This window comes from Mandrillus leucophaeus, unplaced genomic scaffold (assembly GCF_000951045.1).
Source record: "Mandrillus leucophaeus isolate KB7577 unplaced genomic scaffold, Mleu.le_1.0 Scaffold900, whole genome shotgun sequence".
In the NCBI taxonomy this organism is placed as follows: Eukaryota; Metazoa; Chordata; class Mammalia; order Primates; family Cercopithecidae; genus Mandrillus; species Mandrillus leucophaeus.
In genome coordinates, this window is record NW_012109809.1 from 928,902 (window position 1) to 946,966 (window position 18,065).

The following is an 18,065-nucleotide window of genomic DNA, read 5'->3' on the forward strand; positions in this document are numbered from 1 at the left end:
TAATGAGAAGGCATGGCAACTATAGACCTGTGGCCCCCTGTGGCATTAATAGAGCTGGGCAGTGACTATTTCTTACACAAGTCCTGCTTGTCTCCTATACACAAGCATTATATTTCACAAGCATTATATTTCTTATATTTCACAAGCATTAGAGTCTGTGCTTCCCAATCTAAGCCAATGTTGGATATTTCCCAGGATGCAGTAATAAGGGTTTTTGGAAAAGGCAGTCTGTAGCTCTGCATATGTTGCTTGTGAAACAAGTATTTGTGAGTAGGGGTTTCTGCTGAATATGGCTCCTTTCTAGGGCACTATCACACTTTGTTCTTTCTGTAATCGTGGTTTGGTATGTAGATAGAAATAAAAATCAATCTTTAGAAGCAAATTTATAAATTAATTCACTGCATTCATAGACTCGGAGGCTTGCTTGTGAGAAGGAATATGAGTGTCCTCTCCTTCCTTCCCTACCCCTCCTCCCACCACTGGCATAATGCCTGCCTGTCATTTGTATGCTTCCTTCCCTATTATTACTGCTTATTCATTTTACTTCATTAATGTTTAAAGACGATTGCAGTCATTCACTGAAAAGGGCAACACTTACCACCAACCATGCATAGGTGAACTCAGATGAAATTTCTGAGGAGCTATTTCGAAAGCATGGTATTTCCAGAGTCTGATTTATCTCTATTTCTATTGTATGGTTGCTTTTCCACTCATCTGGTGTAACTGTAACAAAACATAAGGTAGAAAATATATGAATCTCTGATTGGTTTGTAAAGTGTTTTTATCAAAGAGACAAAAACAGTTTTAGTACAGGGATTCATCTATCCTCAGGGTACACCTATGAAGCAGAGAGGTGTACCCTCATTGTATAAGTGGCTAAACGGAGTCACTGAGGAGCACAGAATTGTTGCTAAACACTGAAAAATTACAAGGAAATGACCCTAACAGACTCAAACTCATCATTTGGCGTGTTCCTCTGCTTTAGCCCCAAATTGGTGCTTTAATCTTCAAGTTCCATTTCCATGATCAGATAGAATATAAAACTTCATAACCTAGCCTTAATTGTCTTTTTATTTTGTTGGACTTTATTTTTTAGAGTAACTACTAAAATTAGGTTCACAGCAAAATTGAGCAGAAAGTACAAAGTTCCCAGTATATCTGCTTCCTCTACCCACCCACAACCTCCCCAACGGTGGACATCCTGTTCCACAGCCGTACATTTGTTAAAATTAATGAACCCACACTGGCACGTCATTATCACCCAAAGTTCATAGTTTACATTAGGGTTTACTCTTAATTTTATACATTCTATGGGTTTGGACAAATGTATAATGACATGTATCCACCATTATAGTATCATACCTAATAGTTTCGCTGCCCTGAAAAGCTGATCTTTTTACAGTCTTCATATCTAATAGTCTTCTCAGAGCTTATAAACATTCCTCCCACAAAGGAATTACACAAAAATACATAAGGAAACTTTGAGGAAGCAGTGTTAATTATTTTCATTTTTAAGGTAGTAGAAGATAAATATCCATTTTGTAATCTCTCCTATTGGGAAAGTTTTATATACATACATATAAATTTGTGACTGAACTATAACATCAATAAAAGAAATTTATAAATAAAGGCAACTCTATCATCCAAATATCCTAAAAATCTTATATTCTTTTTTCTATATCTATTCAAATCTTGTTTGCATACATGCACGTTTTCTCACAGTCTGCAATCTTACTTACCAATGAATGTTATGTATATTGTTACTTTAAAATGTTTTGTGTGATTCTTGAACTATTGGTGATTTAAATTTATGGGGGCTTCATGTCATTTTATCATATGTACTAATCATCATTCATTTAGTCATTTCCAATTATTGAATCATTATGCTCTTTCAGTTTGGATTTTTTACTTTATTTTAAACCATTACATGCTATATAGCAAGGATCATCCTTATGCTAATAGCTTTCTTCTGACCATTCGGCTACTTAAGATAAATTCTCAGAAGTATAATTAATGGATCATTGAGTATGAACATTTTTATTGCTACTAACATTATGTGTGTGTATATATACATATAAAACATATATATGTTATATATATTATATATTAGTCCATCAAAATAAAAATAAAAGGGTAGGTTATGAAGTTTTATAGTCTATCTGATCAAGGAAAAGGAAACTGAAGATTAAAGCATCAATTTAGGGCTAAAAATATTATACATAAATATATGCTATATAACAGTATACATTTTTAATGGCATGTTTCTCAGTTTATAAATTTTATATCTAGCCTTTAGATCTTTGTTATATTTTAATCTCTTATCAATATCATCTAGCTTCTTTACTGGTAACTGTTTCCTCCTCCTTTTCCTAATTAAAACCAGATCCCCACAGCATTTCTTGCACTCTAATTCCTCAAGTTCTGGAGGTGGGATCAGTGTTTTCTTTGCTCTCCACTGCTCTTTCCAAATAGTACTCCAAGCCCATAATTGAAAAAAAGAACCCTGTCCCATAAGGGGGAAAAAATCACTTAGCTATCACAGCACTTCCAGATGGAGTTGTTTGTATACCATCTCTACTATCATATTTTTTTGCCATATTTGCATATGATCATTACTACTATTTAATTTTATTCTTAAATTATTGTAATTGTTTTACTTATATATATATATTTCTTTAAAATATACTGAATATCTCTGAAGTCCATGCCATCCAAATGTTAGTTATATTTTAATAAACATCAATCAAATACATAAGTATTATATTTTTGTAAACTTTGTCCCGAATCTGGGAAGCTGGCAGTATAAGTCGCATTACTTTTTGAATATACCAGAAACTCTCTATAAAAACAAAGAAGATAAATAGGGTAACGAAACTAAAACTACATAGACCATATCTACAAGAACACTAAATAATATCACATCCCTCTTAATTGGTGGGGAAAAATCCACCAAACCACTGTGTTATCAGCAACTTTGCAGAAAGAAACAGAGGAAGGTCAACTGGGCTTTAGATGGATCTTAGAACTAGAGAACCCACACCACCTCCCTCTGTCTAGTAACAGGTAATCACTGGAAAGACAGGTAGATTAATCCAAGAATACAAGAATAGTAGCTGAAATGGAGAAGAGAGTTTGCAGACACCAAATCACCAGTGTCTTCAAGAAAAATAAGAAAAAGGTTGTCAGTGCTGGAGCAGAAAGGACTTCTCAGGACACATGCCACGGGGAGAAAAAACTGCTGGACATAGAATCCAATAAAACAGGACAGGTCCAATAAGAGAAATCAAAGAGGCAATTTAGGTAAACGTGAGGGATGGAAGCAAAGGAAATATACTCAGAAACTACAATGGTAAAAAACTCATCTTTAAAATAACAGAAGAGGTGACTTTAGGGATACTGAACACTCTAGAAAAGCTAGCCTGGCTCACTCTTCTGTCATAAGAATGCATTTAACCTAAACATGAGTAACAGAAAGGGAATGAGATAGAATAACCTATAAAGATACCAGAAGCAAAAAGAGAGCAGAGAACAAAATAACGTTCCTACAACAACGAGAGCATATTATCAAGACATGACAACAAAGTAAATAAAAACTATAGCCAAATTATTCAAAATGAGCTAAAAGAAATAAAATGATGTAAATTGTGCACAATTTTGGAAAGTTCCCAATGAGTCCCATGGAAGAAAAAAGCTTACAAAGCATAGGTAACGAAATTCAAGAAAGGGTTAGAAATAATAATTTTTAAAAAAATCACTCCAGAAATTAAGACAAAATTAGAACAAAACCAGAAACATAGAAAAACAAAAGCTAATTCATTAAAGTTCATTTTCAAAATAGAATGAGGGAGATTTTGAAATAAATAAAGCAATATGTAATTATAAAAAAAGAAAACTCTAATAAAAGAGATTCAAAGGAAATGATATGCAAAGAAGATAAAAATATATGTACAATAGAAAACGTTAAAGAAAAAAGATGAAAGCAATGGAACAGAACAAATATTAAAAACTATAATTCAAGAAAAATATAATAAAATTTAAAATGACTAGAAAATGCACATTAAATGACTATACTGCAAAATTGGAAAATAGGCCCAGAATGGACAACTTTAAGTATGTTTGTATAAAAGTATCGAGCAAAGTCAAACATGGGGAAAGAAAATCTGATTGTTATTAGCTTTTTGATAGCAGTCCTATGCCAGAAAACAGTAGAGTAACATAGTTAATATACTCAGGAAAGAAAATGTGAGCCAAAGATTTTATATTCAGCAAAATTAAATTTTTAAAATAAAGACTACAGAAAAATGTTAGAGTTATGCAAGAACTCAGAGAATATTGCTGCTATGAGCATTTCCTGAGGATTCTCCAACAGAATACATTTCAGACTGGAGATGCATTTACATAAAGGTTAGTAAATGTTGATTATGTATTTATCTTTAGCACTAAGAACATGTAATTGTTATAACAAAGGGAATAGTAATGAATATATATTTTTAAATAAAGATACGATATAAATATCAAAATGTGGGGTGTAGGAATGAAGGACTTCTGGTTATGGGGGCATAAGAAGGTCAGTAATAACAGACAAGTACAAAACTGGGGAAATGTGTTTAAAAAAACAACAACAATTTTAGGACCTTGGAAATTGACTAAAGGTAGTCATTAAATTGCAAAGCATTTCTTACTGAAAAATCACTAGAGCTTTAGTAAAAACAGCAGGAGACTTCAATCTTTTTGCCTCGGCTCCATCCATTCCCTTCTCCAACTTGGTCATTAAGAAATGTAGTTTCAGCCACATGGAGCTGGTTGCAAAAACCACCAGCTTTTTTTCCACAATGGGCAGACTTAAATTAGGTCTAGGGGTAGAAACCTTTCTTTCACCTTTTCCCATAACAGGGGCAAACTTGGTAGGTGCCAAAAACCTGAAGCTTGGTTAGTTTGAGTTTGTATTCCCATTTGAGTGAGTGGCTGCCATGATTCAAATGCTTCTCCCCTCTGAAATTTGGTTGCCATTGTGGCAGTATTAGAAGGTGAAACCTTTGGGAGGTGATAGGGCAGAGCTCTCATGAGTGGCATTAATGTCATTATAAAAGGGCGAGTTGATTCACCTTTGTTTCTTGCCCTTCTGCCTTCCACCATGTGAGGATGTGGCATTTCTCCCCTCCAGAGGATTTAGCAAGTGGGACCTCACCAGATGTCAATGGCTTGATCTTGGACATTCTCAACCTCCAGAACTGTGAGTAAATAAACGTCTATCCTTTCTAAAGTATCAGTCTGTGGTATTCTGTTAGAGCAGCACAAAACAAAGACAGTGGTAGGCCAGAAGGACCTTTAGCATGGAGATCCTGGAAACTAGAGTCATGGAATGGCTAAGATAAGGGCTTCATAGATTGTACCCTCACTAGAAAACTGCACACTGAGTGGGGGAGACCCGAAAGAGCGTAGCAAAATGTAAAAGCCCAGGAAGTCTGAATAACTAGCTGCAACTTTGAATGCACTCCCTGATGGACGCATAAATCTATGTATAAAGAGTGGAAGCCTAATTGGTTTAAGGTGTTTGAGCATAACTTTTGCCAAAATCATTGCTGGACCAATAAAGAGGCTTTGCCAATGCAGGGGCAACTTCTTGTGAGCCAAATTTAAAAATTACTATTAGTATAAAAATCTGAGCAGAGAGATCAATGGCCTTGCACTGCAAAGGAGACATTCAATTTAAGCACAGATAAGTTACTAAAATGAAACAAAATGAACCTAAATAAGACAGAATATAGAGTTGCAACACATATATATATATATTTTCTATGCTCTGTCTATAAATATATATATATTTTTTAAATGTCCAGTTTTCAACAAAAACTTATGAGACATGGAGGAAGCAGGAATGTGTGACCCATAATCAGGAAAAAAGTAATTGCAGCTGAATCTGGGTGAACCCGGGTGTTGAATTTAAGAGACTTCAAAGAAGCTATTATTAGTCTACTCAAAGTATTAAAGCAAAATATGACAATGACTCAATAAATAGGAAATGTTAACAGAGAAATGGAAAACTATAAAATGAAGCAAATTTATATTTTAGAGTTGAAATATCAATAACAAAAATAAAAAATTTACTAGATGTTCTCAATAACAAATTTGAGATGACTGAATAAAAAATTAGTGTATTTGAACATTGTTCAATATAAATTATCTAATATTAAGGGAGAAAAAGGATTGAAGGAAATGAAAACAGCTTCAGAGCCATATAGGACAGTATCAAGTATGCTAACATACATGAAACAGGAGTAATAGAAAAAGAAGTGAAAGAGTAGGGGGACGGATCAAATATTTGAAGAAAGAATGGCCAAAAACCTCACATATTTGATTATTTAAAAACTTTCTTAAAATTAATCTACATATCCAAGAACTTTAACAAAACTCGAATAGGACAAACTCAAAGAGACACCCATGTAGATACATCATAATCAAACTTCTGAAAGCCAAAAAGAAAGAGTAAATTATAAAAGTAGAATTGAAAGGAGCAAAAACCAACCAACCAACCAAACAAACAAAAACAAAAGCTCACCCCATTCAGCAGACTAATAATATAACCAGTGGCTCATTTTAATCAGAAATAATGGAAGTCGAAATAGATATTCAAAATGCTAAAAGAAAGAGAAACAATCCACTCTGAAATCTATATCCAGTGAAATTATCCTTTAAAATTAAAAATGAAAAAATCTGAAAGAATTCATTGCAAGTAGATTTGTCTTACATGAAATACTAAAGTTCTTCAGGCTGAAAAGAAATGACAACAAACAGTAACTCCAAATCATGGGATAAAATAAAGAGCACAAAAAATGGTGAATACATGAGTAAATATGAAAAATTATATGTGTAGTCTTTATATGTGAGTAAATAAAAACCATACATATATTTATTTTTCTTTTCTCTTAATTTCATTAAAGAACATGAAATTCTTTAAATCAGGGGTCCTTAGCCCCTGGGCCATGGACTGGTACTAGTCTGTGGCCTGTTAATGAACCAGGCCACACAGCAGGAGGTGAGCAGTGTGTGAGTAAGCAAAGCTTCATCCATATTTACAGCTACTCCCTGTCACTCACATTACCACCTGAGATCTGTGTCCTATCAAATCAGTGGCTGCATTAGATTTTCACAGGAATGTGAACTCTATTGTGAATTGCACATGTGAGGGATCTGGGTTGTGTGCTCCTTATAAGAATCTAGAGCCTGATGATCTGTTGCTGTTTACCATCACCCCCAGACGGGACCATCTAGTTGCAGGAAGACAAGCTCAGGTCTCCCACTGATTCTACATTATGATGAGTTGTATAATTATTTCATTATATATTACAATGTAACAATAATAGAAATAAAGTGCACAATAAATGTAATACGCTTGAATCATCCCCAAACCATCCCCCTCCACCTCAGTCTGTGGAAGTTGTCTTCCATGCTGGTCCCTAGCATCAAAAAGTTGGGTACTGCTGCTTTAAATCCTTAATTTAACACTGAACTGTTGAGTTTAATACATATATTATTATATATGTGCACTTTATAGTTTGATATAGATGCAGTATATTTAAAATAATAATGCAAAGTGGTTTAGAGGAGATATGGTGGAGCAAGTTGCAAAAAAAGAAAATAAGAGAAAAATAGACATAAGAATAGACACACAAATGCTTCTGACTTTGGAGTTATCCAACAAAGATTTAAAAGAACTCTTTTTCACATACTCAAGAAAACAGAGAAGAAAGGGAGGAAGTAGATCAAAAGGTGGACAAATTTATCAAAAATTAAAAATCTATCAAATGTGATCAATAACTTACAAATACAATATCAGAAATTAAGAACTAATTTGATGGGGTAAAAACTTATTGGACATCATAGAGATAGAGTTCATGATTGGAAGACAGGTCAATACCTAACTCAATCACAGAAGGGGAAAAGAAGTAGAAAATATAGAAGAAGGCATTAGAGATATATAAAAATGTGGATTTAGGTGTTTTTATTTTGCTCCAGAAAACTAACATTACAAATTTAAATGCTCATAAAAGAAAGCATGCAAGTGTCAGAAATTATGAGTGAATTCTTATATAATTTGGAAATGAAGAAACTTTTCTTGACCAAAACTTAAAATCAGGACCAATAAGGGAAAAGAGTAATAGATTTTATTTCATAAAAATAAGAAATATGCTGCATTGCAAACAATAGGAGAAAGTAAGAATAAATGACAAACTGGGAAAATATTTGCAACTTATATGACACAGGACTAATAGGTTTTATATATGGGACATTTTCAGTAGAATAAGAATAATAACCATAATGAATTGAAATTCACCAGTATGTTTAAGTTCATATGAATTCATGATACTTAACATAAAATACTTATGGGTCACTTTTTAAAAATACTAGTGAACCAACTCATTTGAAAACTCATGATTAAAGGGAAAGAATCAAGTATCTAGTCTGCTTTTCTTATACAAACTATATATCAAATAATAAGTTGATGACAGGAAGTTTTTCTTTATAGAAATACTTAAGCTAATAAATTAAGGAATGATAGAATATCACTAGTTGGCAAATCATAATGATTTAATGAATGCAGGGAATGCTCATCAGTGGCTCTTAACATCATGTAACAGAATTATGTGCTCTGATGTAACTATACATCATCTATCATGTAGTCTTGCCAAAAAACAAAAAGAAAACCTTAATGTGATCAAGTCTCTATCAAGAATGTAAGATAACTTAGAGTCTACAAGGCTAACTATAAGGTGAAAACATAGAGATACTATGGGACTATAAGAGCAAAATCCAGGCTGGACAAATCATAAAATTTATTCAACAAATATATGGCAAAGGAAAAATAACAAATGTAATATAGCTTTCAGATTAAAAGAGAATTTCCAAATAATCAAAATTTATCTAGTTTATCTGCATCCTAATTAAAAAAAACCAAAATATAACATTATAAGGCTGATGGGATATTGAATAATATTAAACACTATTTTTTTTTTTTAGTTTTGGTGATGGATTATGTCTTTTCTTTAAAACAACATCTTTATCTTTTAAAGATTCATATTAAAATAAACAAGATGTCTTGCATTTTCTCCAAAGTAATCTTGGAAGGCAGCAGTTGATAAGTGTTTAAATAAAAGAGATTGGCGATGAGTTGATAATCGCTGAAGTTATAAGTTCAGTATGTGGGAGCTTATTCTATATACTTTTCATAATTATTCTATGTGATTTTTGTATATTGTTTAGAGTTTTCCACAATTAAAGCTTTCAACATTGTTTCATGAATCACCTAAAACCGTCCCCAGTATTGTCAATTATGCATAACACATTCTAAGAAAAACCAAACAATCCCTTTCTTCCTTGATCCACTGCTGTTATTCTCTAACTCAGAGGACATGAAACTTGGCCTGTGGGCCAAATCTGGCTTGTTGCCTGTTTCTGTAAATAAAGTTGAATTAGAACATAGTCAGGCCCATTCGTTTACATATTCTCTGTTTTTTATGCTACAGTGGCAGAGTGGAGTGGTTATGACAGAGACTTTATGGACCACAAAGCCTAAAATATTTAATATCTGGACTACTTCAGTCTGTTTTGCGATGCTGCAAAAGAATATCTGAGATTAGACAACTTATTTAAAAACATATTTATTTATTTATCTCAGTTCTCGAGGCTGGAAAGTCCAAGATCAAAACATTGGCAGGTTTGATGTCTGGTTAGAGGCAAGTGTTCTCTTTCAAGATGGCACTTTGAATGCTGCATCCTCGGAGGGAGGAATGCTGCTCCCCACATGGCAAAAGAGCAGAAGAGCCACAGAGAGACAAGAGGGGGCTAAACACACATTTTTATATTGCCACAAATCTTATCCAGGAGAGTGGAGCCCTTATGGCCCAATCACCTCTTAAAGGGTCCTGGGTCTAATATCCAGAGTCTACAAAGTAACTTAAACAAATTTATAAGAAAAGAAACAACTCCATTAAAAAGTGGCCACAGGACATGAATCAACACTTCTCAGAAGAAGACATGTATGCAACCAACAAACATGAAAAAAAGCTTAACATTACTGATCATTAGAGAAATGCAAATCGAAACCACAACGAGATACCATCTCACACCACTCAGAATGGCTGTTATTAAAAAGTCAAGAAAGAACAGATGCTGGTGAGGTTGCTGAGAAAAAGGAATGCTTTTACACTGCTGGTGGGAGTGTAAATTAGTTCAACCATTGTGGAAGACAGTATGGCCATTTCTCAAAGACCTAGAGGCAGAAATACCATTTGACCCAGCAATCCCATTTCTGGGTATATACCCAAAGGAATATAAATCATTCTGTTATAAATCATTCTGACCCATGACGGGGAACAACACACACTGGGGCCTGTCGGAAGATGTGGTGGGGTGAAGGAGAGCATCAGGAAGAATAGCTAATGGATGGTGGGCTTAATACTTAGGTGATGGGATGATGTGTGCAGCAAACCACCATGGCACACATTTACCTATGTAACAAACCTGCACATCCTGCTCAGGTACCCCTGAACTTAAAATAAAATTTGAAAAAAAAAGAAAGTCTCATCTCTTAATACTGTTACAATGACAATTAAATTTCAAAATGATATTGGAGGGGACAAATATTCAAAGCACAGCATGACCCTTCAGAGAAAAAGTTTGTCAACTTCTGCTCTGATCTCCCAATCACACTCTGTTATCTTTGAAACTGTTATTATGTAGATTGCAATCTTTTGCAGCTCCAAACCTGACATAACCTAGGTGCTTTCAGTGACCATGCAGATGACTTTTCCAATATCTGGACTCTCAGTTCTTCCCGCTGTCATCTTCATTAATTGTCTCCACTTCATTTTAGCCACCTACTCTCACAATCACATCTTGGATCTTGTTATCATGTAAAATTGCTCTATCTATAAAATCACAAATTCAAACCTACAAACATCTATTCTTCCAGCTTGTGCAACTAGTCCCATTTCAACTGTTCTCCAACCTCATTAGCTCTTTTAATGAGTTAATCACTCTACTTTTTTCCAAACTGTCAGCTTTATTTTTTCTTTATGTCTCTTATTATCAAGCTAAAGTTCTATAGTGCATTATGTCAATAATATTTTTGCTTATACCCCAAATCCTTTGCCCTTTTTTATCTTTTGGCAACAATCTAAAAGGGAATCCAAATGTGGCACTATATATTTTTAATGCCATACTCAAGCAGCCAGTCACTGCTGGAGAAGGCCTGATGCAAATTGTTTTCACTACCATTTCATACCATACCCAAATGGATGTTCAACACAGACCAAAAATCCAAATGTGTTTAGTTGGTGAATTCATTTCGCTTCTATCCATAGCAGCTCTTTCAAACCTTTCTCAATCTTCTTTTCTGAAGCTTCCTTCCTCTCTCTAGCTGAAGATGGTTTTGTTTCTATTTTAAAGAAATAGAGACAGCACCTCCCTCATTATATGCACTCATCTTATTTTCCCTCCCTCCTGTTACAATAAAAAAAGAAAACAAAACCGGTTTTTTTTGTTTTTTTTTTTCAATATCAGGGTAGTCCTACTTGTGAGTATCATTGTCCCCATTTTCTTAGAAACCTTCGTTTATTATTTTTATCTTCCATACTGTGTATTTAACTACTCTTTTTAAACTAGATCCTGCCCATTAACTTTGAAGCACAGTCAAGTGTCTTTTGTTAATTGAAACCACCACCACCATCTCTACTGCAATATCAACAGAATCCCGCATTTGAACACCTCTACTCTTCCTGTTACTACTGGCAGATTTCTTGAAAGTCATATCAATGTGCTGTCCCCATTTCCTTGCCTCCCACTCATTCCTCTTCTCCCTCCAGCCTGACTTCCATTCCATAATGCCGCTAAACAGTTCCCGTTAGGTGATAAAAAAGTTCATGTTTTAATATACAATCGAATAACTATTTTATCTTCTTAGAAACTTTATGATTGATGGCTATTCCTTTAACGTAATATGTTTCTAGGTTTTTGTGACCCAATTCACTCCTGATTTTACTTGTGCCTCTTTAATTGCTCTTCATTACCCTCTGAAGACTCATCTTTCTCCATCCGTCACCATAGACTCTACTGAAGTGCCACATGACTTTTCTTGCTTGATTTTCTCTTCCTAGATGATTTCTTTCACTCCCAGAACTTTAGTTAGCACTTACACTCAGATGACTCACCAGTCTGTATCTTCAGCTTAAACTTCTCTCCTGGATCAGAAATTGTATATCCAGATATTTACCTAATATCTTCTGTATGTCACAACTTCATGCCTAACTCAACATGTACAAAATGAAATGCAAAATAATTTCTGCATAATCTGATCATATTCCAGTGTTCCCTAATACAATGTTCCCCTATTTTTTCTGTGTCACATATTAGAAATTAAAGCATCATCCTTGACACTGCTTTTTATTCCTCCCTTCACATAGGCAATCCACCACTGATCCTGTGGGGAGAATCTCCTACACAAGTTTCTAATCTAAACATTCCTCTCTTTCTAGTTCATTGCCATTGTACTTAATGGTACCAGCATCTCTCATGTAACTTTCTGCTATTGTCTTCTAACTGATCCACACTATCCTCTCTGCCTTCTTCAATTCATTCTCCACACTTGAGCCACAAAGGTGCATTTTTGAAATGCAAAACAAAAAAAAAATCAAACAAAACAACCACCTTTCAATTAGTTCCCACAGCTCTTAGGATGAAGACAAAACTCCTTAATTGGACTAATCAATCTTTCTAAACTTATCTTCAACTGTCTCACCTGTAATCCCTCTGCTCGAGCCATAATACCTTTTAAAATCTCCCCTGCCTACCCAGTTGCTGTAACTTCCTTTCACCATAGAGCCTTTGCATGTCCTGTTCTTTGTAAAGCTCTGTGTTCACTTGGTTAACTCCAGTTGAAGCAGCACTTCCAAAGGAAAGGAAAGGAAAGGAGAGGAGAGGGGAGGGGAAGAGAAGGTAGGGGAGCGGAGGGGGAAATGAAAGGAAGGGGGAAAGGAAAGGACAAAGAAAAGGAAAGAGGAAAGGAAAGAAAGTCTTTTCTGATTTTCCTATTGTACCCTCTCATACACTGTCTACTTTCTCACTTCTGGAGCACTTCTCACTGTTGCAATTTGGTATTTGTTTGCTTATTTGATGAATGTCAACTTCTTCCTATTGAACGTTGTGATTCATGAAGGCACAGTTATGCATATATGCCTACTCTGTGCCTGGTGCCCAGCACTGTAAGCACTCAAAAACACTTGTTGGATAAAGACTAAATACAGGAATTTAAGAAGAGCCAGCATTCAGGCTCAATACAAACTAGACAGGATAATAACATGCTTTAGACCAAGCTTATCAACATTATACGATCAAAATTTTATTGCTACTATTACTACAACTTCCAGGACCATGACTTCTTCAACCACTCTCACTGCTACTACTACTTCCAATAACACTAAGGGCCCACCAAGGCATTCACTGTGAACTAGTAAATTAAAGCCATGTTATACTCTTATAACTGATCTTAATAACTACAAATTTTAAAATGCACCAAAATCTTACAGTCTGAAGCATTATGGGATCCAGTAGCATTCAAATGAATGAAATCTAGATTATGACAATCCAAGGCTTAACTCAGAGAACTGCATTTCTTGGAGTGACTCAAAAGCTCCTAACCTAGGAGGAAACCCTGTCAAGTGAAAGTGGAAAAGAGGCAAACCCCGCACTGCTTATTATATTTCCACTCTTGTCCACAGCCTCAGAGCACTGAGACACACACAGAGACAAAATATTGTGAAAAGAGAACAGAATCCTTTCACATCTAGGCCCTTGGGGAACATGGGAACAGGATTTAGACACACACTGTGTTGTGAGCAGACAAGAGAGAATGATTCAAACGGCAACAGAAAAGAAACAGGAAGAGATGATCAACCCAAACACCTCAAGTCCCTCAGCATTTTCAAATTAGGTTCTTATGCACCACTTCAATTTGCATTTGTTTATGTACTACATAAGTGTTTGCACTTCAGGTGTGTTTTGCTTACCCAACTAGCTTGTAAACTTAAAGACTGCACAGGGGCCTAAGAGGAAAACTGTATAAGTGAGAGGAGAAGAAGCAAGAGAAGACTGAAAGAATAAAGGGTAAAAAGGAAATATGCTATTGGTTGTGAACCTGACAGAGCTCTCAGATGGCAATTGCCTCCTTTTAGTCAGCTGCCTACTCTGTAGCTCCACACCAGGCTAACATTTTTGGTCACTCTGTGGTGAAGGATTTGTTTCCCCCTTCTGTTTTGCTCTTTTCTATTTTACTCCCTTTGTACCCAGAAACACAATGCCAGAACCATTTCTCTAACACTGAGGCCATTGCTTTTCATCTGATTCAGATGACAGCAGCAAAGTTACGGTCAGAAGACTGGAAATTTTCCAACCACAAAAAGTATAGATATGGTGTCTGCCTCTCCAGTGATCTGCAGTTTTTAGTAGCTACAAGCTTACCTCCTTTGGTTCTCTTTATTCTAAGAAATTCATTTTCTTTAAAGGCAACACCATTCTCCTTTCTGGATAATATACTATCTGTTCTCCATTGCTGTCTTCATTTTGTGGCATCACATATTCTATTTCCTATAAAAGTTACATCAATCCATGTTGCCAAGTCTCAATGAAGGAAACACTAAGTCCTCAGTGAGGCAAGAGTATTGTTCACTGGTTCAGGCAGAATGTACCAAAAAATCTATGTATGAAGCGAAGGTCAACGTGTACTTGTGCTAATATTACATGGCAAATGTCTTACTGGGTTCCAAATGAGGTCAATATATAAAGAGAAGAAGCAGGGCTCATATGTAATCAGAACTGAGAAACAGAATTTGCTCAATATAATTAATACTACTCTTAATTGAAAACTACCATTTGCCAAACTCTTATCCTTTAGCAGGAACTATACATTTAAGTGCATTACACAGATTATCTCATTTAATCATCAAGCTAGTGATACCTATAAAGAAAGTACTATAATTATCCATATTTGTTATGTAAGAAACTTGAAACAACTTGGGAATGATGAAATGTATAGTAAGTGATAGAGCCAATGTTCAAATACAGGCTACCTGAATCAAAGTATGTGTAGCTAAACAGTGTTCTATGTAGGTCTTCCATTTCTCTTTACTTCAATCCCACTCCACTCCATCCTTAATTGAACTGAAGTGTGTGTGTAGTGTGTTTTCTGGAAAACAGCAAGGGAATTGGGCATTGTAAGATAGTAGTTGATAGGACCTTGGCCTATAGGTGGACTGTTCCAACAGCATATTTTTAGAGCAAGTAAATTATAAGACATGGAGAGGAGGTAATAAATCCATATCTGTTGCTTGTTCTGGGCAGCTCTATGTCCCCTTTAATATGATCTTCACGAGTTATTTTTTTTTTTTTGGTTATATTACCAGGTCACTTTGCCCTGAGACAGAACTAGTCCACTGCCAGTGCATTTTGCATTTGTTGGCTTTCACTTTCATTGTTTTCCATTAGCAGAAATGAAAATCATTTACTTTAGGGCCAGGTAATTTAGAGCAGGCATTATTATAATCATTTTCCAAATAGGCTCAGAGAATTTACACGATAGGCCCCAAGTCAAATTTATTTCTATTCGGAAAGGAGCTAGAACTTAAATCTAGGATTCCCGCTTCTAAATGCAGGCCTCCAGAGTATGTTGGTGTGAAAGCTGCATGGCGAGCAGCCTCCTTTGCCCCTTTACCTGCCCTAGACTAAATGTTGTATACCCAGAACCACTTTCATAAATTCACCCACAAATCTTCCCTCACAGTGAATAGCACCACCATTCAGGTGTGCATGCCAGATACCCAGTTGTCACCTGCAACTTCTTTCTCTCCTTCACTTATACTGCCCTTATCTTATATTCACTCTATGATCATATCTGTTTTATGCCCAATGCACAAAATTTGCCACTTTCCTTCTGTATCTACCTGAACTACCACTCTCTCTTTTCTGGGCTACTGAGATGGTCTCCTGAGTTGTCTCTACCTGCTTGTTCTTGTCCATCTTCACCTCATTTTCACGGGAAAGTCAGTATGATTTTTTTTAACAACACAAATACAATCAGCCTATAAATGTCATGCCATCCTTTTGTTGGAAATGCTTCTATGTCTTCTCATGGTTTTGAGATCAAAATAGAAACCTTTTAAAAGGGAATCTGACCAGGTCCAACATGATCTGGTCCTTACCTGCCTTATCCTTTAATCGCAGTACTGCTGTCCCATTGGCATTTTCCCATTTCTTCAAACACTCCACAGAGCTTCATGCAAGCTCTTTTCTCTCTCTGGGATTATTCACAATTCCACTCTGCCTCAGCCCCACCCCCTAAATTGTGTTAATGTCTATTCATTCTTTAGACTTAAGCTATGGTGTTAATTTCTCAAGGACAATTTCAATGGCCTCTGTGATGTGCTCCTTCACAAGACTGTTACAGTCTTTATTATTGACGCTTATCACTGCTGCAAGGTTACACTTATTTGCTTAAATGCTGTGGTCACTTCCTGTCTCCCTTATCAGACAGTGGCTCTTTCTGCTCAGCCTTTGTATGCTGAGCACCATGCCTAACCCTGCTTTTCTTACAAGGTACATTTGTTGAATGAGAAGGGAGCTGAGTGAAAGCATGTGCTTCCATCCGTCTTCCAGTTATGCTTACCGTGTGTCTGAATGAGAAGGTTGTAGATTTTAGTCTGCATGCCCTCTGGATACAGAGTAAGCATACACTCGTACCTTCCACTGACGGAAGAAGACATATTCCTTAAGTGCAGAGTCCATTTTGACCCATTCTCAGGAGTCTGTGTGAAGGTCACCAGTGACTCACAGGGACTCCCATAGGCACAGTGGAAGCCGTATTGGGGATGATAAAGAGCAATCAGGTCTGCCTTATCGGTGACCTTGGACCATTGCATCTGCACCAAGAAGCCTTTCGCCTGTGTTTGGCAGGTCAGGTTGACATCAGAGCCAAGTGTAGCATAAATGTTTTCTTCTGTGTTGACTGGTTTTCCCCAAACTCCTGAAAAGGAAGAACATGAGCTTTGAGTTTAAATAATTCACATAGAATGACTCTTAATTAAAAACCCTAGTCACTTCAGTAAGGTGAGGGGAGAAACTGAGGAAATTTTTCCCTGACTGCTTTAGGAGTAGAGTAGAGCTTGTGTCTGACTCAGATAGAGACGCATGAGACAATATAAATGAGGTAGCATTTACGTAGAGAAGCTAGAGGAAATTACTGACTTCTAAATATTTATCTATGTGTTGGTCTGACCAAAATATAATTGAAGGTTTCTAACTACCTGTGAATAAAATCAAGCCTATTTGAAAATTGAAGCATACTAGCAAACTTAGTATGACAATTCTTCTTACGTTTAATATAATTGGCTTTTTGGGTTATAAAACAACAGCTGAATATAATACACACGTGATGCTTTCTGAAACTGCAAAAATAAATGATATGTGTATAGCAATTTATTTGAAAAATACATGTTTACAAGGGCCTTTCATATGTTATCTTGTCTAATCCCCCTCACACGCCATAAGTGATGTTGTTAACCCTTTTTTATCAAGGAAGAAACTGGGGCACAGAGAGATGAAATGGGGTATGCTCAAAGTCACACCTCCAGGCCTGGTGCAGTGGCTCACATCCCTAATCCCAGCACTCTGGGAGGCCAAGGCGGACAGAGCACGAGGTCAAGAGAACCAGACCATCCTGGCCAACATGGCGAAACCCCGTCTCTACTAAAAATACAAAAATTAGCTGGGCGTGGTGGCGCATGCCTGTAGCCCCAGCTACTTGGGAGGCTGAGGCAGGAGAATCGCTTGAACCTGGGAGGCGGAGGTTGCAGTGAGCCAAGATCATGCCACTGCACTCCAGCCTGGCAACTGAGCGAGACTCCATCTCAAAAAACAAAAAACAAAACAAAACAAAAAAAGTCACACCTCCAGTAAAAGAATGAATTCAGTTACCGAGAGTTTGTGTCTTTCTATAACCCTCATAACTGTCGCAGTAA

The 18,065-nt window shown here is 36.1% G+C and overlaps 1 protein-coding gene across 1 annotated transcript in view; it reads right to left on the bottom strand.

The window, feature by feature from the left end:
* Nucleotides 1-18,065, bottom strand: part of CD96 (CD96 molecule) — a 113,861-nt gene that overhangs the window by 93,775 nt on the left and 2,021 nt on the right. The window contains exons 2-3 of the mRNA XM_011969735.1: nucleotides 16,715-17,071; nucleotides 599-723 (exon numbers count right to left, since the gene is read on the bottom strand). Coding sequence (XP_011825125.1) covers nucleotides 599-723; nucleotides 16,715-17,071 — 482 coding nt within the window. The remainder of the gene's footprint in view (nucleotides 1-598; nucleotides 724-16,714; nucleotides 17,072-18,065) is intronic.